Below are 23031 nucleotides of genomic sequence, written 5' to 3'. Positions count from 1 at the left end.
CGCCAGTCAGCCAGTCAGCCATGAGTCCATGAATCCACCCCCCCCTGAAAGCAGAAATTGGCCGCGGGGCTGGACTCTCATTAGTCCCTGATTATTCCCTCGGTTAGCGCCCCCGATCGGGCTACTGCCGATGGGTAAGTGTGCCAATAATACCGAGTGCCTGCTACGGAGAGCCAGAGGCACCCCCGCGGTCAGGTACCAGCTCCACATCCAATCTGCGCGGGCCATCTCATTCGCTCGCTTGGGGCCCCCTGATCCCTCCCCAGGGGCACTGCGCCTAACCACTCCAGACTACGACTACGAGTGACACTCCTCCACAGGATCCCGCGAGGTACGGCGTCCCTGATGGAGTATCGTCGTTCGTCCCATGTCGCCGTCGCCTCGCCTCGCCGTCGCCCATCCTCCTCCTCCTCTTCTTCCTCTTCTCTCCCTCCGCCCGTTTGCTTTGCCTTGCTTTGCGCTGTACAAAGGTCCTCACTTGACGACAAGGCAACACCAGCCTGCCAGCCGGGCCTGCCACTCCTTTGGTCCTCCGTTTGATTCACTCCTTATTTGTTGTTCTGACCCAAGTCGCTCTTTCGAGACCCTGTGTGCGCTTGTCTTGTCCGTCGATTACATTCACCTTTACACTGCTTCGCCCTTTCACGATTGTTCCCGTTTCGATTCAATAACTACAATTCATGAAACGACCTCCGCATTGTCCGTGACCACCGCCCTTACTTGCCTCGATCGCAGACGGCCTCCTCTCCCTTCACCCGCACCCCTCGCGATCACGACCAAGACGGTTGACCACCCCCTTTTAGCGGTCGCTTGACCTTGACCTGCTCCACCGCCCCAACAACAACCACACCTGGCCGAAGGCATCTCTCTCTGCCTCTGTCAAGATGGACAACCGGCGAGCAGAAAGCCCCCCGAGGTTGGGCCCGCGTATACCGATGGGACGGATTGGAGTGATGGGCCCCGTCATGGATATTGCGGTGCCGAGCCACGTGCTGGAGCCGCGCGATTCATCGTCGACAGACTCAGCCTCAGCTTCGGCCGACACTTGCGGTGCAAATCCATGCCAGAAGCCGGTCGGCCCCTCGACGTTCACGCTGCCAATCGCTCTGGGAGTCATGTAAGTAATCCCCTATACGTCTTGTGGAGCGCTGGGTTCTGACCCCCATCATTTAGTATCCCAGTAGTCGGTGCCTTGATTGTGTTCATTATCCTTCACCGTAGGCACGTTCGCAGACAGAGAGAAGAAGATACCAACGACCAGCATGCGTCGATGGACTTTGGATTGGGAGATGTGCCGCAGCCCGGGCGACCAAAGAAGAAGGCCCCCATGTCGGAGATGGATTTCGCGGAAAAGGAGGCCCGCCGCCCACACCAGCTTTCGATGGATATGAGCCTGAACAGTCCTTATCTCCTGCCTCCCGAGTTGCAGGATTCTCGCGAATCCCTTCATTCCCTTTCCAGGACGATTCACCAGAACGAGGATCCATATCGCCCGGTCACTCAGCAGTACTCCGGAGACGGTTCGTCGATTCGCTCGCAGAAGCAAGGCTCGTCGATTTATACCAGCTCCAGCAGCGCACCGTCAAAATTGCACGAGGTGTCAACCGCAGAGCTACTTGCGAATGCTGCATCAATGCCAAAAAGCATCCCTGCCACGGCATTCATCCCCCCTCCACGGCAAAACTCTCTCCCACAAAGCCATTCCAAGCCCAATGCCTTCGAACCGACTCCACCTGTGCCTCCTTACCCTTCAGAACCAGAGCAGGCTCACCTACCCCAACCCAGCTCCCCAGAAACGACAAGGAACAACGGGCTTCCGTCAAGTCCTCGTCCCGGACCGGGTCTTGCTCTACCTTTATCTTCCGCGGAAGACAGCCGGGATTCCTTCGTCAGCAATGGACACGCCTCTTTGAGACGGAGCAACAATTATCTCGGGGCTTTCATTACCGAACAGGATGCTCCTCTATCAGATGCATTTGCCAGAGAAGAAGACAATCATCCTGTGGTGGCTGAGCGCAAGCCGGTACCAAACTCTCTCCCGACCAACCCTCGCCCGACTCGTAAGGAATCGGTACCCGCAAACCAATACCCTGACGAGGGAAGTGAATACGGCGATGGATTCAAAGTCACACCCCCTTCTCCCGGGCGCGACAACGCCGAGATGATGCGCGGGCAACGATATTCTATGGATGTCCCTCCTGAGGAATTTGCTCAAGCGGGCCTGGGTGCTCCTGGCTTCGATTCAAAGCGTCTGTCAATGGGCTTCCGTCCATTGCCTCCCGACCATGTGACGGAGACAGATGACCCCGAAGTTAGGGCCAACCGAATTAGATCCTTCTACAAGGAGTACTTTGATGAATCGAAACCGACACCAGAGGGCCAGTACTACGAAGATTATGATGAGGGTTATCTAGGCGAAGCAGCCTATTATCACCCAGATACAAATGGATTTGCTATGCCATACGCAGAGCCAGTTACCCGGCGGGCTATGACACCACCTCCACGAGCACCACCTGGACCAAGATTCCAAGGACCACCCCGCGCCATGCATGGCTCTATGGGTGCAGTGAGCTTCCAAGGTCGGCCCCCGCCAGGCCCCCGCGCCTACTCCTCCGCGTCTGGACGTATGGGCCCACCAAGGGCGAAAAAACCTATGCCTCCTCCAGCAGCTCTTAACACTATCCCCACCCCCTCGAAACTTAGAGATGATTCCTTCGCTCTAATGGGCTCGATTGATTTTGCACCCCCAACCTCCATGCGGGAGCGTACTCAAGGTCGATCACAGAGTCCCTTCGGTGAGAGACGCCCATATTCGCCGGTTGTGCCTGCTTTCACGCCAGTTGCTAGTGCATTCGAGGAGCTCGCACCCATGCCCAGCCCGTAAGTCCTGCCTAGTAATATTGTTGATGATTTATGCTGACTCGAGAACCAGACATCTGCTTAGAAAGTCCGGAACATTCACGGCACTGGATTTTGCACCACCGAAGAAGTTTAGGGATCCCGATACCATGAGTGATTCGGGCAGCATCCGGAGCAACCGAAGTGGAATATCACAAGTACAAAACCAGGCCATCCGCGATGGAGCATACCGCGTCAGTCGCATCCCCAAGGGTGTCGTCTTCACTAAAGACGACATGAGTACGACGCTGAAGCCACAGTGGGGCATGCGAGCTGATAATTAGATCATATTATGACAAGCACTAATGACCTTTTTCCTGGGCGGGGGAGTTCCAGTCTTGGATATTTTTTTCTCGGCATTTGAGCGCGCGTATTGATTTCGCCCCAGCACAATTGTTATGACATCCAACACCTCATTGGAATCTCATGTAGAAAAAAAGGAATTGGTTGTGTATATGCAAACACACAACAACCATTTCCCCTGCCCCAGAGTTTACTGCTCTGGTTAATGTCTTTTTTTCCCTGTAATCGATGGAGCAAAACCCCCCGGTATATACATAGTTGCTTTGGGTGGGCATGAGAATGAAATTTGCACATAGATGTCTTGTTGCCGCTGCACAAATATGAGCATGGGAAATTGCCTCGGGGTAGGGCTTCGTTGGGATTTTGTACAAATAGAATAACATTTGCAGGCAATGGAGTAATTCTTGGGATATGGAGTTTAAGTGTTGCTACGTACTTCGATTTCCTAGAGCGGTATTGTAGAAGGTTGCTTGGTGGAGAAATATATATTCAGATTCCTGTGAGATGAAAGTCGTATGAGATTATTAAGGCTTGGTATACGTATCACCATATTATCTCTTTGAGAAACTGGTTTTATTTTTACTTCCAAGCGGTGAGCTGTATGAACTTATGAAGTACTGCTCGAAGTACTTACTACCTTACCCGATAACGATTTTTAAGCTAAACACGGGACTCGCCATATTGCCTCCCCAATGTCCTCATCCCTCCCTCTACTTCATTCTAGTGTAACGGGGTGTGGCTTTGCGTGCATTTGGATATCTAGGGTTCCTCATTTATGTCTCTCTAAAATAAAACCTACCGTCGATCCCAGTTCAATGAAGTGGCGATCTACAGGTGCTTTTGTGCGACATTCGAATAAGTGTCTTTCCCTGTCTAATTAATATGGTTTTGTGTCCCTCGGTGCGCGGTGGGTTAAAGCAAGGAGGCCTTTCTTTTATTACTACGTAGATGTATCTCATTTCTTGATTCAAATTTGTCTATGCAGTATTATGGTATAGTATTTCCCTTTAGGTGGTGTTAGTAGAACTTCAGTGCCACGATTACGATCGCCCATTCTAGCCCTACCTACTACTGGGGGTGGGCGGGTTTTATGCCCGCTTTGTTGAAGACTAACAATGGGATTGAGCTAGGTAGTCAGTTTCCCGAAAAGACGAAAGATCTGAGGGTTTGTTTTAGTCTGGGACATTTTAATTAGATACGACGTATTATAAGTTAGCAGTTCTATTTTTCTGTTGGTGCGAGGAATTAGCTAGGGCCTAGAAGTGCGTGGGTGTGGAAAACGTGTCCGAGGGTTTGAGTTTTGGGGGCAAAACGCGTGGTTTGGTGCACTGTGCGTTGCAGCAGCGCGGATAAGGCCGAGGAGGGGTGTTTGGGTTAAAAAGGCGAATATGCAATAAATAGGTATGTACCTATGCGCTATGTTGCGTGCAGATGCCGTTGAGAAGGGAGGGGGGTGTTCTACGTTGGAATTAGGGCAAGTTAAGTTGGTTCACATAGGTAGTACAGTGTGATGCCACTACTTGAGTATTGTACCTCGGATCACAAGGAATGGGGGTGCATAGGTAGGTACATAACATACTTTTGTCCCAGCGATGGAATGGAAACAGTTGCGAAATTTCATATTCAGAACAATATCTTGCGTGGAGCAAGCCGTGTGTGTACGAGTAACGTTACAGATTGCAGACTCGACTCGGACAGCGAATTGAATTGAAAGATTCCGGCGATACCAAGTATTCTCCCCTTTGCAATACGAAGGAGAAAATACGTATCGCCACCGAATCGGGTCATTGCAGGTCCGAAGGGGTACATTAAATCGTCATCGCACGAACGGTAACGGGAACGAACGAAGCTGTGCTGCTGTTGACAGTTGAAGATATGTGGAGGCGTCCCCGCTAGTCTGAGAGCATGTTAGGTAATACGAGACAAAGCCATACGGATGCACAGCCACAAAAGGCTATTTGTGCTACTATTCTGGTCCCAGATCACGAGGGCGCGTCTCTGGTCTGCAAGCATCATCTCTGTTAATGCCACGCAACCAGTTTGGTAGCTCTGCGTAGCTCTGACCCAGTTGTGAAGCCGTGATCCCCAATGATATCAATGGAATGAGCATGATTGCCCATCTAGTACGACGACGGTGCCAGCCCCAGCGAGACCCCGATGAACTGCCGGACAACCCACCATCCACTATCCGCCTGTTCCTAGCAGTAGTGACCTGGCAATAAATTGGCGGCTGGCAGTTGGCAGTTGGCCGTTGGCAGGTACAGTACTACCAAGTATTCACACACTCAGGCGCTCTCTCGCTCGTAACCTTGAAAATGCTGGAATGGACCGTTATTGTGAAGTGATCTCATCGATTTGCCCTGGGCTCCATATCCATACATACTTCGACCAGCGCGCCGGCTACTCCTTGCTATGCTAACCAAGGCTCTTTATTATCTATTCGCCCCATCTCATCCCTCTTAACCTTAACCTTATCCTCATCCTCATCCTCAATCCTCACCACTCGAGTACTCCCACAATCCATTGCCAACTGCTCCTGGGAGATGTGATTGATCGATACCTACCTACCTACCTATGATACTACTGTACCTAGGTGGTACATAGTGATATCTGATATTGCCTTTCCCATTCCGATCCCCGCATTATCCAATCCACGACCCCGGCGCCTCCAGCCCAATTCCCATTCCCATTCCAATTCCAATCTCCCTCGCGTCAACGCTATTCCGCCCTCGCCGCCTCTTTCACCCGCTGTGGCATCGGCGGCCGTGGGTGTCTCGGCAGCTCAGCAACCTCAGCACCTCATTCATTTCGCACGCCCAGGCGACAGGCTACCGGCTACACTGCTACAGGCTACAGACAGGCTACGGGCAGGCTACCCACTGCACCCACTGCACAGCACAGCCCAGTGCTCCCCCGAAGCGCCCCCCTCGGGGCCCTGGAGTCGCTCTCCTCTGCCACTCTCTGAGTCTCTGCGTCTCTGGGCCTTGAACTGATACGCCGATTGAGTCTCATTCCGACGTCGCCAATCCGCTCTGCTCCGCTCCGTGCGTAGCAGTTCACGGGTCTCGCTGTGCTTTGTGCAAAGTTCTTCGCACAGGACCTACGCCCGCTTGGTGCTCGTACTGCTGCCACGGCCACGGTCACGGCCACTGCCACACCACTCCCGCACCACCCTCCACCATCACAGCCGCCGCCCACCACTCGACACCCTCTCGTCCTCAACTCCTCTTTCAAACACCCCCTTCTTCTTCATCTTCTTCTTCTCCCCTCAGTCGGTTTCGACCCCTTCTGCATTTTACTGGCAGAGGACGCATTCGGTTGCCGTGCTCTCGAGCCACTCTATTCTTCGTCCCAATTACTCCGCCAACCTTTTCGGGCGCTGCTTCCGACCCCAAATCGACGGCTCCTCGCAGCCATTCAAACTTCGGCTCCCAGCAAACGCAGGCTCAGCGCGAAGCTGCAACGAGTCAGCCAGGACATCCTCTCACGATCTTGTCCCAACTCGAAACGTTCGCGCCTTTCTTGCCCATTCCTGCTGCTGGGCGATCCGTCGTTGCATAAACAGACCCTGGAGTTGAAGGTATGTTTTCATCGTCCCCTTGCGCATCGTTCAAGATGTTATTCAGCATTGCGCCCACCATCCTTTACGAGGTTCCTTTTTGCTGACATGGCGGTACCTAGACGGCCAGGAAGACTCTCATTCCGGCAGTTCACGATGTCGAATTCTACAAGTACGAGTGCCGATGACCCAACGACTCCTGCCTCTTCCAAGGCGCAGTCCCCGACGACGAGCCCTTTGGCCCCGTCGTCGACTATTTCTTCTATTTCATCAACTAAGAGAGATTCAAGCTCTGTTGCTAACACCAGTTCCCCTCCAGCCCCCTCAACGACGCCAACAGCTTCAACCACCCCTCCCACTTCTCTCACGCCTTCGACAGAACCCACCACACAACCCCCCACGACTTCCACCACACCAGATCACACTACAAGCGAAACACCACCTCCTAGTTCAACCAACACCCCACCGCCACAAACATCGGTCATCACATCGATCCGCACCACAGGCGGCGTCACATCAACGATCGTTCACACATCGACTGCCCCTCCCGGCACAACTCAAGCAGACAACACGGGCGCATCGGCTACTTCATCGTCAGCTTCAGCAACTCTTCAACCTGGGGGAAAGTCCTCGGGAAGCAGCGGTCTTCATGGCGGTGGGTTGGTAGCGGTTGCGGTCGTGGTACCGATTGTGGCAGTAGCCCTGATAGTGGCCGCGGCAATCTTTTTCTGGCGGAAACGGAAGCAACGAAAGGATGCCGAAGAATTAAGAAGAAAGGAGGTTGAAGAATATGGTTATAACCCCAATAATGATCCTACACTCCCCGCGGTTGGTGGTACTGCTGAAGGTCCATTTGAGATGCGCGAGGAAGGTTCTTCGGGATACCGTGGATGGGGCACCACCGCCGTTTCGTCAGGACGGAAAGCATCGACAACTTTATCTGGGGGGCAATCAGCTGGTGGTATCGGCATGGCCTATTCGGACAGTGCTTCCCCCCATGGCGGCACGTCCGACACGAGATCGGACAACCCATTAATGGGCGAGCGTCCTATATCTGGCGAAACTGAGGCCCTGGGCGCGATGGGGCCTGCCACTACTGCCAACAGAGGTGCTGATATTAACCGTGGACCATCGAATGCATCATCATCATACAGTGCCGCGAACAGATCAGATGGCTCAGGCGAGGTTGGTGGACCTGGCGGTGGGCAATACTACAGCAACCAATATGATACTGGCAATCCTTACAACAACGGTGATGGGCCCTATGGCAGCCCCCCAGGACGAGCAGAAATGGCAGGTCAACCTGTCATCCGCGATGTGCAAGCCCGGAGGAATACTCGTATCGAAAATCCTGCCCATTTCCCTCAACAAAGTGCCGGCATCGCTCAAAATTTCTAACATGCCTTCGATATCCTTGCTCAAAAGCCGCCCTCGATCAACTCTTACTCAATATTCAACCATCGCATTTTAAGGATTCCCTTGTAGTCATATATCACAATACCATTGGAGGCGTCCTTCACGTTTACGGTCTAATTTTTCTTTGTTACATACGAACATTCAAAACGCACACCAGCCAATTTGGCGCTATTTCGAGAAGGGAGGAGATTTGCTGATATCCTGACGTTGTAATTTGCAGACAACACACCTGAGGGCGGAATGAGCTCTGTTTGTTTTGAGTTGCAATTGCCCGTCTCGTTATGGTGGGGGAGCTTGTATTGAAGGATATATGCGAAGTTAGGGAAGGGATAGCGCATATATAGACTAATAATCGAAAGACTGTTAATGCTCAAACCCAAGGGGTTATCGGATTGATGACAAGAGTGTGGCCACAAGTGCTGGGTTGATGTCGAAGTGTTTGATATCGGTCTGTGCCAAGACTATTTATACTTCATGTTGATGCGCCAGCTTGATATGAAGAATGCTGGCTGAAATTTGGTAACACGAGTGATAGTAATCAAAATTCCTGGTGTTAGCTTCACTTGTCATCCACTCCTGTTTTTGATAGACAAAGTCAGTACCAAGGTTTCAAAATGGAAGGTGCTGCTAGTGCAGGATATCTCCATTTGCCATCTTATGAACTACTTATGAAGGATCTTAATCAAGATGTGCTTTTTCCTCAAATCTTTTAGTTCAGTTGCCTACCCAGGTAGCCTTGGAGAGTTCGATCATCCTTGCAACAGTATTCCTCGTTACGCTCGCCGCTAGGTGAATACTTCAGCTGTGGAATGCGTTGCCTAGGGCCCCTCTATTTACATTGATAGCGTTTTGTAGCGTTATATTCTGTATGCATAGCTTCCCCAGTGAGTTGTCAATGTTCATCTCCATGTATTCTCTGTTGAAAAATACAAACCTTAACACCCACATATCCCAACAATGAACTACCATTACAATCTCCTGCTCTCCATCCTCTCCCTCATACCTCTTATCTGCAATTCACAACTCGCATATAGTGCGTGTTTACATTCTCCGAAGCTGGAACTTGTGAAAAAGGACGTCTCTGCTGTGGCGGTGCCGTTGCCAGGATTGGAATATATCTCACAGTATGTATGCCCCACGAGCGCTATCGCTAACGAGAAGAGACAGGTTATAGAGATACATGTTACGAAGGATCAGCTTGAGGCCTTTCTTTTCCATTTGCGTGCAATTGAGATGCAGATCGTAGCTGCAATTAATTCTATTTTCAAAGACAGCGGATTTACCCTTCCGGCCGGTTCACTTGAGGTACCAGAAGGTACAGGCTTTGATCCTGGGCCTGCTGGGCCTACCGGGTCCCCAGGGTCGGTTGGGCCTGTTGTTTTAGCAGAACAGATAACGACCCTTACATTTACCGTAACGAGGACTACGACAATGACGGTTACAAGAATGGCGGGAATGACAGCAAAAGGTAGTATGCTCCCAGATGTGGCTGCTCCCAGCACCGCAGTGAGTCCTCAGGATCCCCCCATGAATCAAGAAATTGTGGCTGCTTCCAGCACCGCAGCACCTCTTCACGGCAGTTTGGACGGCTCCCCAGGGCGTTATACTAGGGCAAAGAGCTCTCTAGGAACGATCTCCCAGGTGGTCACTTTCTCGACAGGAGCCAGAGCATTTGCAGCATCTACCGCAACCATAGCACCAACGAACAACGGCAAAACAAACAGCAGTCCTCAAAAGTACGTCTTCGACCCGCAATCAACAAAGAACGTAGCAGTATACTACGGTCAAACGCCCGCAACAGGCAGCGTGTCACTCGAAGCACAATGCGCAGACCCCAACGTCGACATCGTCATCCTCGCCTTCATAATCTCGCAACTCGACCGAGGAAAATACCCCGCTGTTAACTTCGGCGCTGCCTGTGGAGGCCAGACCGCAGCAATGGCGTCCCAAGCACCGGGATTGTTATCCTGCCCGCAGCTCGCGCAGTATATATCAGCATGCCAGTCTAGGTATGGGAAGAAGGTTTTGCTGAGTATTGGGGGAGCGACGAGTGGTGTTATTTTTGCTAGCGATGCGGAGGCTATGGCGTTTGCGGATGTGCTGTGGCAATTGTTTGGGCCTCCGGGCAGTATAGATATTCAGTTAAGACCTTTTGGAGAGGTGGTTATTGATGGATTCGATTTTGGTGGGTTTACCTCCCTCCCATTTACCCCTTTTCCATCCCTGGACCCTTAAAATACTAACTCGGGATCTTGACAGACAACGAAAACAACAACCACCAATCCTACCCCGTGGTGGCATCCCGGCTCCGCACCCATTTCGCCACCAGTAAAACGCCACAAAAGACATACTACCTCTCCTCCGCGCCTCAATGTCCCTTTCCCGACGCATCTAACCCCCTCCCCCTCCTGCTGCTCCTCGACTGGGTCTGGGTGCAATTCTACAACAACCCACCCTGCGAGATCGGGTCTTCCGGCTTCGCTGCCTCGGTCAAGCAATGGGATGCCGCCCTCCAGAAGAGTAGCCTGTCTGTGAAGCCGCGCTTGTATATCGGCGCCCCAGCGTGGGGTGCAGCAGGTCCCGGGGCTTATAACGGGGGCATCAAGAGTGCGAAGGGGATTGTGGCGGTATTGAATCACGCTAGGCGGTTGGGTGTGAAGAATTTCGGCGGTGCTATGTTTTGGGATGGGCCTCAGGGGGAAGGGAATGTGGAAGGCGGGAAGAGTATTCTCGCATGGGCGAAGGACGGATTAAATTGATAAGCTAGGAGGGATGATTCTGTGTGGTTTACGAAGTGAGAGATGGGTTTGGATTTACGTTTTCGGATTAGGCTTTCCTTTACGAGACGGCCGATGGACTTGGATTGTTCCGCACTTGCGATTTCTGGTCTCTCATTCGGCGGCTCCATGTTTTTATCGACGATTCACGACTTGAGATGTATGGTTATGGGCAATGATGGATGGAAATGGCTGATGATTTAATGGAAACGATAGCTCTCTTTTATGACTCGACGAGGATGGATTTGGTTTTGATATTATGGCTTTTCGTTAGGGGGTTTATTTCAGGTTGCTCACATAGTTAAAATTTCCAAACCAGTCTTGTCTCTCGTTTGAATTAGATGAGCTATCTATTTGTTTTTAATGCGCTTGGAATAGTACGCTAATAAACAATGGGTACGCTAGGTATGTTGCTCAACCAACGGCAACAGCCTGCACAGCAGTTTAATTCGCCGCGCTTCTTCTATAGTCTAGCAATCATGAGGATATAAGGGGACGCTGTAAGACAGCTCGCTTCAAGACTCGACGCTACCGGCCCTATAGTTAGAGTAGGAGCATGATACAGAAAACAAAGCCCAGCATGCATAGGCAGATATATAGAAACCACGACGTATAAAGGTTGTAAATCTTTGTGGTTATTTCATTATCAACCTCCGCTCCATCCTTCATCACTGTTGTAGCTGCAACGCGTACTTCAATCACTGTTCGGATTGGCGTAGCCGGTGAGTCTAGGCTGGCATGTGAACCGTCTTCAGGAATTGAGGAAGCGGGTGCAGAAAACTTGAAATCATAATCCCCAAGTGGGCTGGTATAGCTAGGCGCTGGCATTGCAATACAACCGTCGATAGAACATCTTGTCCCATTCACGCAGCACCCGAGGCCGGTGTTGATAGAGCATCGGATGCTGCTGGCCAAGCAGACTAGGGGATTGGATTCCGACGCTTGACATTTGGGGGTTGAAGTTGAGTTGCAACAGAGAATACTGGATACCGTGTATGGGGATGAGAAGCAGAGCATTCCCATGGGACACCAGGTGCTCTTGGACTTCGTTAGCCTGTTGATTTTGAACGAGATAGGTAATTGCAAGTACCGGCTGATTAGCTACAATGCAGTTCTGCAGCTGATTGTTGCACACATGGAAAGGCACATCCACCAGTGACTTCCGGTTCCGCGTATCCTTGTGGATTTCCACTCTCGGAGAATCAATATAAGTGACAGATCCGGGATGACTCTGCGATATCGATGTACCATCTCCTGCACCTAGCCATCCCGAGATATAGTGGAACACTGTCGCTATGCCAAGCCAAAGGAGGACTTGCACGCGATCAGGGCCAGGCATATTTTCCGCTCCAAAAGACAAGGCGTACACGACAATGAGGGTGCGTTTCTGATTCCGCCCGGACAGAGACGGCGTCACTTAATAAATTTATAACTCTTGAAGGGCATCAAACACAAAGGTAGACTGACTAGACCAATAGATGAGACTTTACAATCTCGAAAGTTGAGTAAGAGCCAAGAACTTCAAGGCGTGAGAATGATAAATGCTGATTGTTACAAGCACAAGAAGCGGAACCTTGGATTGAGGGTTTAGACACCATGATTGATTGAATATACTTGACAGAAGGGAAGGTGTGAGGGACATGTCGTGGCAAGAGCGATGAGAGTTGATTAGTTGGGACGGAGATCAATTTGCAGCGGCGATGGTATGGTAGTTGTGAAGAGATGGAGTAGGTATAAAAAGAAACTTGAACAGAGAATTGAATGCATATTGGACTTTATATCGTGCTTGGATTGCTAATGGTCACTGAATGAGAAGCGCTTCTAATCCGTAGGGAGATCTAGGACTGGTGATGCTCAACCTGACTTCAAATTTTGCAACTCTGGTCTCGAGACGAGCGATGGGGCAGCTAAGTTTAAGTTATAAGCTATTCTGAGATCAATGCCGACCACTTCTAGTCTGCCCTGTGCTTCGAGTTCCTGATGTTTGATTGTTGTCAAAGCCCAAACACAGGCGGGTGGCGACATTGTCCCTTTACAGCAGGCCCGCACACCAATTCCAACTTCTGAAACATACTCGTGTATCATAATTCTAGCATCAGAATCAGCATCAGCATCAACCTCATTTCATATGCTTAAGAAATAATATTATATTTGCGATGTTCCATGTGACATTCTTGCCAACACCTGCGATGTCCGGAGGTTGTCGAGCCAAGCTCACGCCATTTTGTGCCTCGGCTCTGTTTTAGCGCACCCCACGGGGTTAATATGATCTCATGCGTAAAGAATGTTGGCCGAGGGCCGACAGTTGTGGGAATACATAAATACTATACCTTCCCCACGAGCACGGTTTAGTATCGATCTCCGAACAACCAATATCAAGATTAATCATTTCGAAAAGATGACACCAGCTCCTCAATGGGTCAAGGACCTCAAGCCATCCGGTCCCCAAGGATCGGAGTTGCTCAGTGCTGAGCGTGCAAAGTCCAACATCTCGGTCGAGAAGCTCTCCAATCTCCTCCACACAAAGGAGATCCTCGAGCGACAAGACCGGCTGTTGAAAATCCTCCAAGCCGACAAGGTCTTCGATAAATCGCAAAACTACTTTGATGGCCGGGTCGATAAGTTCAAGACTGCTCTTGCCAGGGCGAAGCGGTTGAGGCAGTTGCAGATCAAGCATAACTGGAGCCACGATGAATATGTAGCTGCAAATGACTTGGTCAGCGAGCCTGGACCATACGGCTTGCATGCATCCATGTATCTGGTATGTAACGAGACAAGAGGAGCGCACTGTTGGGTAGTAGCTGACCATATATTCATAGACCACCCTCCGCGACCAGGGCACACCTGAACAACACAAGCTCTTCCTCGAACCAGCCGAGAACTACAAAGCAATTGGATGTTATGCCCAAACCGAACTAGGGCACGGCTCTAATGTGCGGGGTTTGGAGACGACTGCTACATGGAACCCAGAAGACAAGACCTTTGTCCTCCACTCGCCACATCTCACCGCGTCAAAATGGTGGATTGGTAGTATGGGGCGGACTGCCAACCATGCTGTCGTGATGGCACAACTGATTATAAACGGGAGACCCTACGGCCCACACCCTTTCGTTTGTCAAATCAGGGATATGAAGACTCATCTGCCATTGGATGGAATCCACGTTGGCGACATTGGTCCGAAATTCGGCTACAACACTATGGACAATGGCTTTCTACTATTGAACAAGGTCAAGATCCCCCACGTCAATATGTTGGCGCGCTTTTCAAGCGTGGATCCCGCAACCGGAAAATACCTGAAGCCATCCTCTCCCTCCCTGATTTATGGGACTCTCACTTGGGTCCGGTCAACCATTGTCCTCCAATCAGGTGGCGTTCTTGCACGTGGCGTTACTATCGCAACAAGATATGCCGCTGTAAGACGCCAGTTCCAGGACCGCGATGCTCCCGCGGGATCTAAGGGGGAAGACCAGGTCCTAAATTACACCATGGTGCAGTATCGACTACTTCCTTTACTAGCCGCAACGTTTGCTTTGCATTTTACTGGAAAGGCGATGATGGCTCTGTATCAAGATAACCAGAAGATGATCATGGCTGCGGCGAATCCTGCGGATTCAAAGAGAGGGGCTGGTCCTGAACAGACACACTCGGGTAGTGATTTGCTTGCCGACTTGCATGCTACATCTTGTGGTCTCAAGGCGCTTGGTAGTACTACTGCAGCCGAGGGATTGGAGGTATGCCGCAGAGCGTGCGGTGGCCATGGTTACAGCAGCTTCGGAGGGATTGGCGCTTGGTATGCTGATTACCTACCCACTACGACGTGGGAGGGAGACAATTATATGCTTACTCAACAGGTCGCTCGATATGTAAGTACTACCAACCTAAACTATGGAACGCCAGCTAATTCGTTTTCAAGCTCTTAAAATCTGCACGTTCCGTTCTCAAAGGGAATGCTCCAGACAACGATACGACTAGAATCTTCAACACATTTCTCCAAAAGCAAGATATGGGAGCCGCCCACGATGTTCTTGGCTCAGATACCGATTTGGTAGCTGCTTTTGCCTGGCGAACGTCTTTCCTCACCTTCGAGGCACTCAAGCACCGCGACGTTGAGAAGAACTCCTGGAACTCACTGCTCGTCGACTTCTGGCGTCTCAGCACAGCTCACTCCCAATATCTCGTAGTCAAGAACTTCCACGACGCTCTTCAGAGCGAGAGCCTTCGCTCGGAAGTCGACCCCGAGACCCTTGATGTCCTGCACAAGCTCTTCCGCCTCCACGCCCTAAATACGCTCGAGAAGGAGGCATCTGAGTTCTATTCATCTGCCGCTGTCACCGTGCGCCAGATCCAGCTCGCAAGGACCAAGGCGGTCATGAAGCTGCTCGAGGAGGTCAGACCACATGCCTTGAGACTTGTAGACGCGTGGAGTTTCCCCGACTGGCAATTGGATTCCTCGCTGGGACGCAAGGATGGGAAGGTGTATGAGGATTTGTTCCACCGAGCAAGCGAGCTTAATCCCCTGAACGGGTTGACTATTGACCCGTACCCGGATAACGATGTGCTGGTCAAGAACGACGAGACGGCCAAGTTCAAGAGCAAATTGTGAGCCCTTGTGTTTTATGTAAATTTTAGATAGACGATTCTTTTTGCATGGTACCTATGTATGGTACCTATATATCCAATTTAGAATAGAGCCATCCATGGCATAGATACATAGATATAGAGTGGCCTATTTCGTTATCTTTCCTGACGTGAAATTTTTACTTACTCTAAACCTATCCGGCGAGCTCCGACTAGGGAGATTCTTCTTCGTTTACTTTATTAGTATCATCCCAGCTAGCGAGAGTCTTTGAGTAATAATCAGAATTTGTCCTCAATACCATGAAGAAGGATCAGTGAGCAGGCCATCTACATCATTAGCTCCGAACTATCTGACCAGACGCAATCAGATCCGCAAGAAGCTATTCATCAAACAAGACCCCCTTGCAATCTGCTATGTCCTCGGGCTTCCATTGCAGCATCTTTCGCATAAAAATCAAAAGCAATTCCTTATCTTCGCCCTGCAGACGTCCCTCAGAACTCTCTAGGCTAACATCCGGGATTGGCACTAAGTTCTTCCAGGTCCCTAATTATGTGTTAGCCGCTAGTTGGAAATAACGCATTTTAAGTTCAACCGACCATCCTCGCTCCAATATTTTTTGCTCTTCTTTGATCTCTGCAAGAAGTCCAAGGGTGGGGGCCCATAATAGCGATCATCTTTGCAAGCTGCATTCGCTCAGAGTGATGGCCGTCTTCTTTTTTCGTTTCAAAGAGCCGGTTCCCTCAAACAAATCCCATATCTATTTTCCAAGATAAGCTATCTAAACAAATCAAGAGAACTACGCGATAACCTACAACCATTCCAAGGCCCCAGATGTCAACTGGGTGGCTCCATTGCATGCCCAGAGCCACCTCAGGTGCCCTATAAAGATCCGGCATAATAAAGTCGGTCTGCTCAAAATCCCCAAGTCTAGCCTCACTCAAGTCACTTAGGACAGGTTTCCGGCTCGATAGTGGCATTGCCCGCGACATATATATCTTATAGCCATCCACCTCCTTCCGTGCACTTGGGTCTTCGGCTTCGAGTTGCTCAAACTTGGTAAAGGTAGATGAGTCGAGAATACCGACTAACATATTGTTTGGCTGAAGATCGGCCTTTGTATTAACAATTAAACTATTATACGGATATTTTGACTTTGGCTTACCAGTATGAATAACATGTACGTTATGTAGAAATTCAAGCCCTGCCAGAATAGAGCGAATTGTCTCCCTTATAAGATCCACCGAAAAGTTACCATCTAGAGTCATTAATTTTAGCTCATCAAAACTAATACCTAGTGTTTCATAGACAAGACAGATATGTTTCCTATTAAGACCCTCAAGCTCGAAAGAATCCAGCAGCTTCCGCACATGTGCACGACCGTATCCGCTAATAGTAAGTCATTAATATGTTTGTAAATATCAAGTTCGCGGTGGACTTTGGAGTTGTTGATATATACTTTTAACGCCACATACCCCTTTTTATGGTAATGTCTCGACAGAGCCAGACCGTAGATGCTGAGCCATACCCAAGCTTTGCAATCGTCTTGTAACGGTTTATTAATACCTGCCCAAAACTTACGGATAGTACTTCCCTGGTTTGTAGTCGCGAAGAGTCTCCCCTTCTACAAGACACGATGGGATCTATTGTATCGAATTTGGGAGACGTGGTCATAATCGCAAGCCCTCTGGTTGTACGAGCGAGAAGATGATGTTGTGTGAAGAGGTAAGCATTCCGAAGCAGTAGGCGCATTGGACTCAGGTGCAGATGTGGAGCTGAATCTGTGCTACCCGGAAAAAACCCAAAACCCAGGCGCCTGTGTTGCTATACAATTAGTACTGGGGCGAAAGTACACAGTAACTGTATTCTTGGACAAATGAATTGTTTTTCGCGTCTGACTGCCTTTCCCCGACTACCTTGGTCCGCGACTAGTGGTTACTGAGACATACATAGTATAGGTACGGTACAGTACGACCCAGTCACTTCCGCCACGACGGTGCTTGCGCCGGATATGATATTGAAGCGGATGTCGAGGGGGAAATGGCTACCAACGGCCGTACGGATAAAACGGTTCCACGACCGAAATACCAAAGAAGTTATTAATCATTCAGGAGGTGGCTCAGCATCCATTTCTGCCATTTCATCTGATGTATACCTAGGTACCTAGGTAGTTAAAAATATAGTTAAAAATAGAGCTGGCTACCTTGCTCCCTCCATTTACCCCACACGGAGGATTCAATCAATTCAAGCCACACAGGTGACAGTTCCTAGTACAGTAAGTACCTACCTACCTACCTACCTACCTACTTTGTAGGTATCTAAAGTGTGTGCCACATACTCTATACGGCTGAAAGAGCTGGAATAGCTGCTCCGCCGCCCTGGTACGTACATGTACTGTACCTTCATAGCTTGCTGCTCCTGTCTGCTCGGGAGGATGACGGCGTAGTGCGTCGTATTAAGGTTACAGTAAGCAGGCTGCAGCCATTGCACTCCCCCAGAGTAAGGAAGGTCGCACGACGTCCACCGAGCAACAAGGCCCGCTTCCAGTGCTGCACGTACTGTAAGTACCTTACGAGCACTACCTAGATACCTACCTTGCCTTTGTACGTACTCGAGTACTGCTCCTCACCTCCTATCGCGTGGGAGCACTGCCTGCATCTTGGACAACCAAATACATGCATGTACAGATCGGCTGGAAGCAATGTAACTGACGCACTGGCCGTCTTCCCACGCGGCTGCTTTACTCTATGAGCCGTTGTCCGAGGCGGCTTGCTGTTGATATTGATGTTGGTGTATACAGAGTCGACGGTCCAAGTTCAACTAGCTACTAAGCACCGCTCGAAGTAGAGTGCTATCGAATACTTGTAGAGTACTCGTACGACGGGGAGTTCGTGTCGGAGAAAATCTTCAACCGCATCAACCCTACGAATAACCCCAGTATCGCTCGACGAGCCATCTCCAGTCGTATAATTAAACCCTCCGCCAACCGGTTCGTCTAGGTCGGTCCTAGGTCCCGATTACATATGCCCTGGCGGTTCGGAAGAAGAGTATTCACGTAACGTTTAGTCATGATGTTACCATGATATTTATATTAATCTTGAAACCACACCTTTCGTTTCCACCCACAACTCAAATTCGACCGCCAATAACCACGGCATCCTCCGCTAGCTAATATGTGCCGGTCAATACAAGACTACCCAAGACGCAAAGACGCAGAACGGCGCCACCGAGCTTACACTACGACGCTACATATGTCTATGCGTGGGTATTAATCCTGAAACCTGAAACCCTAACGTAAACTCCCCCGAGCCCTTGGCGAAGGAATTATCAGAAGGATTTATGGTTTGCCGTTAGCATCTCCCTTACAAAGAACTGGCTCCTTTAGTCCCTTGCCCTCGAAAGATTACAGTAGTGGCGCAATGCAGCGCGGGGTGTGGGGTTGGGCCATAGATACAATGGTATCGGAAATCAGTAATATTTTTTTCAGGCTCCCACAGCTACTTCTGGGAAAACTACGAATTACCTAAAATCTAAAATCGCTCTAAAAAGGTTAATAAACCGTATTTTAGAGACTTTCTCTATTATAATAAAGCTAGAACATAGAAATATATCTAAATAAGTTAATAATTATAACTACTATTTTGATATCGATTTGGAATTCGCGTCGATTTATTTTCCCCCCCGAAGTAGCTGTGGGAGCCTGAAAAAAATATTACTGATTTCCAATACTATTGCAAGCTTAATACTGGCAGTTACTCAGTCCTTCCCCTACGGAGGTATATAGAATTGATGGTCTTTTGGGTTAACTCCTACGGCAGCGAGAACTCAGCAACAACCTCAGCACGGGAATACCTTGTAAATTTGTAATACGATGGTTTATATGACCCTGTATCATCGGCCATGGCAGCATCGCTATTGTAAATGTACGTATGTAATAATCTCGCTGAAACTTAGTTCCTCCGGGAGGATTAGTAGCATCATGCATGTCGATATAACCGCTAATGCTGGATTGCTTAGATGCTAGTCTATCGCCACGTTGTTTTACCTGGTATTACTCTACATAAAAATCACCTCCGTAGGAGCTCAAAGTCCTAGGGGTTTGTCAAGGAGCTGTAGGGGTAGCATTGTGTGTTTCATCAATAGTATGCTTGCAAAGGGAAGCAAGTATACTCTGTTACGGTATCCTCCCCGACGCAAACCCTGTAGTACCATAGAGTTATGGGCTGTGGTAGTTGATGAGAGCCTTGGTCTGGAGAGAATGATTTTGTGCTTCGCCAAAACCGCCATGGATCAGCCTCCAACAAACAGAATTATCAATGCCATCAATTTATTCGCTTCCATTTCTAATCCTGTTGTCCATAGTGGCGGTGGTCGCTGAATCCTCCAGGATTGCAGGTGACTGCTGAGCACCATGGGCTTCAATCCTCTTCGTACTTTCTAGAGAAGCAAATCTAAACTTTCGTAAATCCGTATACTACTATCTGACTTTCCAAATATGTATAAAGGACCCTCTATCTATTAGCATCCTACCAACACAATCACAATTCTCCAATATCCTTAGTGAACCATTGCTTTAGACTATTATTCTCTCGATAGAATCATTTCACGATGAAGTTCTCAGCCACATTGGCTATTGTTGGCCTTAGTGCCGTTGCTTGTGCACTCCCCGCGGAGCTTATGCCACGGGAGGATTGTTATCCAGGAACCATGGAGAAAGGGAAGGTAGGTGTCTATTTTCATTCCCACATATTGCTGTGCTAAATCCTCTCAAGCCGTATCATTGCGGGAACCCGAAATTCAAAGTAAACAAAGATGGGCATTGCAGCAAGCCAATCGCAGATTTCCACGCCCCCGAGCATAGTTGCCTAGGTTTCTGTGAAGATACAATCAGCGCTGAGTATGGGCCAGAACAGCCGTTTCGAGGGGGAGCGTGCCAAAATGGCACGACATGCTCGGTTGCCGAGGGGGATTCAGTAACCATTACCAACTCGTTTACGGTTTCCGCAAGTGTAAGTCTTGGGAGAAGAGACGCAGATGGGAATGAAGTAGAAGAGGAAGTTATTCTTGAGAGAGGACAGGGCCTTGTTGAGGACGGCCTTGTTAAGAGAGATGCGGCGCCGCCAGCGTCGTCGTTCAAAGCCGGGTTCGACTTTGGAGCCAGTTACACCTGGAGCAAATCCATCGGCTATACGCTGACCAACACAAAATCCAAAACTCTTGATGAGAAGACGTGCGGATATTGGACCTTTATACCTTATGTTATGAAGTAAGTTAGCTATATTTTTAGCCCTCTCTTTACCAAACTAGAGCTTCAAATTAACGTGACGACAATAGGGTCTGTGGAACAATGTCAAGGACCAAATTGTTTACTCCACAGGGGGGATATATGACTACCACAGGAAAGCCAATCTGTGAGGCTAGGGATTACAAGGACGACAAGAAGTACTGCAACAAAGTACCTTACAAGGGCAGCAATGGCAGGGCAGACGGCGTAATCGTTTTTGTCTACGTTGACTGCAAGTCCGGGAAGGTCAAGAAAGATGGTCAAGATGCCGCTTATAAGTGGCCTGGCGTTGCAGCAAACGACGACACAGTAAAATCTGCAGCCGACATTCTAGCCTGCCTCATCCCTAGTAATTGGGCAAAATGCAAGAAACAATCGAGGTTCTAGCCTGCATCATCCCGGATTTTTGGTTTCCATGCCGCGCAGCCCCGGGCATTGGGCATCACTAGAGAGGTTGACATTGTCAGATACCTCTCTTTCATTCCGCTTGCTAAGCGCATATACTACTTCTTGTCTATTGTTGATTTGTCTTATCTGGAATATTCCTGCTCTTTGTTTTCGTTGCTTATTAGGTAGCATATAGAGTACCGAACTGTGGTGCTTTGGGCTTGTGCTGGCTTGAAAGTTACAAGGGCGATGGAGATTGTCGTGCCTTCCCTACCATCAGCTCTTATATATTTTGTAAGATACCTATATATCATCATATGAAACGATTTGTGTTTTCTATTATAAGAATCCTTCCAACGCTGTTCCCTCGTGTGCTGTATTATCCGCGTCTCAAAATCCCTCCTCCCCTGTCCAGGAATAAGCAAGTGGTTGAATTAATAGTTGCGAGATCTAAAGATCCTTGATCAGGTGTTCCTTATAGTTCTCCGCGAGCTCGCACTACTATAACTTCCGAGGGATTTATCTAGGACCCTCTAAGGCTTGTTTGTTCCTACTTTACGAATTCAATTGAAACCCACGATTCCTACATGTGCACTATCTCCGATTTGGTTAGATACATGTTTCCTAAGCTACTAACTATAGTTGTACCACGTCGATTCGCTCCCACGATAGGAGAGGTAAAAACAATTAATTGCGAGCCCTAACATCTTTTTGGGGGGCATGAATTGGGCGAGGTATTTGTGTCTTCTTTATCTCCACTAGGGGTTTATTAAGGAGGCTGTGTAAATTGGTAGTGTTTGGTGTTCTATTTCATAGATGTTCTGCACTTTTGGGTTTTTGTACATACCGGGAGGGATATACTCCCAAAAGAAAACATACACTGACTTGCAGCCACGGGCATACCAGTATAATAAAATACCCATTGTCACATTCGGCGGGTCTCCCGTGTGAATCATCGAAATGTCTGTTATAACTTTCAATGCAACGATACTCCTCACGACCGAGATTCGAACCACATGAAATAAATATCGAGTGCTGACGATGCGCGGCCTCTATCCACTTAGTGGGGCTACTTGGCATAAAAATACGATTTGCAGAAAAAGTGCCGCACACCAGCTCCGAGATTGATTAACATATTGGCCAGTTGGATTTCCTAAATATAGGTAGCTCCGGCATCCTCAGCTTGCGCCTCGGCTCGATCCGAGCGATCTCCTGGAAGCCGGGACGGACAAACTCTGAGTGCGAAGTGCCTCACCACCTACCTAGTACCTTTAAGTACCACTCGGTTTTAGTGGTTAGTCGGAGATAAAAGGGCGGCTAGCTGCGTGGCATCCATGGCGTGCGACTCGAGGACTTCGTACCAACAGCAGTCTGACAGTCTGAAAGTACCTATGCACCTCCTTCGGACTTTGCAAACTCTTCTCTCTTTTCTCCCTTTTCTCTGCTTGGCCCGTGAGTACCCGTTGTGTATCGGCCAGTCGGCGCCTCGCTCTCGCCCTTAAGCTTCTTAAGAACGTTGTCGGTCCTTCGGCCTTAACCTTATCTTGCACTAGACCAAAGACTACTTCTTAGTACAGTAGTACAATGCGATAGTTGCTGTTGAGGTGAGTGCGGCAGTTCCGTAGCTGCTCCGCCTGCCTACTACATGTACATATACAGTAGGTACTGTACGGTACTCGTACAGTACAGTACATGTCCTGTACCGATCTGTCCATCAGCTACTCCGTAGAATGTTCAATGATTTAGTCTCAGCCTAAAGCGGTAGTCGGCAAGTTGCGGCTATAACCACTGTAGAACCCTACCATTCCCATTCCCATTACCAACACCCCCC

At 49.4% G+C, this 23031-nt stretch overlaps 6 protein-coding genes across 6 annotated transcripts; 5 read left to right on the top strand and 1 right to left on the bottom strand.

Moving 5' to 3' along the window:
• Positions 1–884: 884 nt before the first annotated feature.
• On the top strand, positions 885–3182 carry BP5553_03451 (Uncharacterized protein; the record flags this gene model as incomplete). Its single annotated transcript, XM_032012074.1, has 3 exons — positions 885–1117; positions 1174–2880; positions 2933–3182. 3 exons carry the CDS (start codon positions 885–887, stop codon positions 3180–3182), a joined length of 2190 nt encoding a protein of 729 aa, XP_031871767.1.
• A 3734-nt stretch (positions 3183–6916) lies between these two features.
• On the top strand, positions 6917–8158 carry BP5553_03450 (uncharacterized protein; the record flags this gene model as incomplete). Its single annotated transcript, XM_032012073.1, has 1 exon — positions 6917–8158. One exon carries the CDS (start codon positions 6917–6919, stop codon positions 8156–8158), a length of 1242 nt encoding a protein of 413 aa, XP_031871766.1.
• A 975-nt stretch (positions 8159–9133) lies between these two features.
• Positions 9134–10935, top strand: BP5553_03449 (uncharacterized protein; the record flags this gene model as incomplete). Its single annotated transcript, XM_032012072.1, has 2 exons — positions 9134–10361; positions 10436–10935. The coding sequence occupies 2 exons, from the start codon at positions 9134–9136 to the stop codon at positions 10933–10935; spliced, it is 1728 nt and encodes a 575-aa protein (XP_031871765.1).
• A 2416-nt stretch (positions 10936–13351) lies between these two features.
• On the top strand, positions 13352–15556 carry BP5553_03448 (Acyl-coenzyme A oxidase; the record flags this gene model as incomplete). The annotated part of the gene is made up of 3 exons (XM_032012071.1): positions 13352–13714; positions 13773–14816; positions 14867–15556. The coding sequence occupies 3 exons, from the start codon at positions 13352–13354 to the stop codon at positions 15554–15556; spliced, it is 2097 nt and encodes a 698-aa protein (XP_031871764.1).
• Positions 15557–16202: 646 nt separating this feature from the next.
• On the bottom strand, positions 16203–16623 carry BP5553_03447 (uncharacterized protein; the record flags this gene model as incomplete). The annotated part of the gene is made up of 2 exons (XM_032012070.1): positions 16203–16289; positions 16345–16623. The coding sequence occupies 2 exons, from the start codon at positions 16621–16623 to the stop codon at positions 16203–16205; spliced, it is 366 nt and encodes a 121-aa protein (XP_031871763.1).
• Positions 16624–20137: 3514 nt separating this feature from the next.
• On the top strand, positions 20138–21200 carry BP5553_03446 (uncharacterized protein; the record flags this gene model as incomplete). Its single annotated transcript, XM_032012069.1, has 3 exons — positions 20138–20251; positions 20302–20795; positions 20864–21200. The coding sequence occupies 3 exons, from the start codon at positions 20138–20140 to the stop codon at positions 21198–21200; spliced, it is 945 nt and encodes a 314-aa protein (XP_031871762.1).
• Between the last annotated feature and the right edge of the window lie 1831 nt (positions 21201–23031).

This window comes from Venustampulla echinocandica (genome assembly GCF_003357145.1).
Source record: "Venustampulla echinocandica strain BP 5553 chromosome Unknown scaffold_1, whole genome shotgun sequence".
NCBI lineage: Eukaryota > Fungi > Ascomycota > Leotiomycetes > Helotiales > Pleuroascaceae > Venustampulla > Venustampulla echinocandica.
Note: the sequence above shows the minus strand (reverse complement) of the source record. Positions and strands in the feature narration are given on the sequence as shown.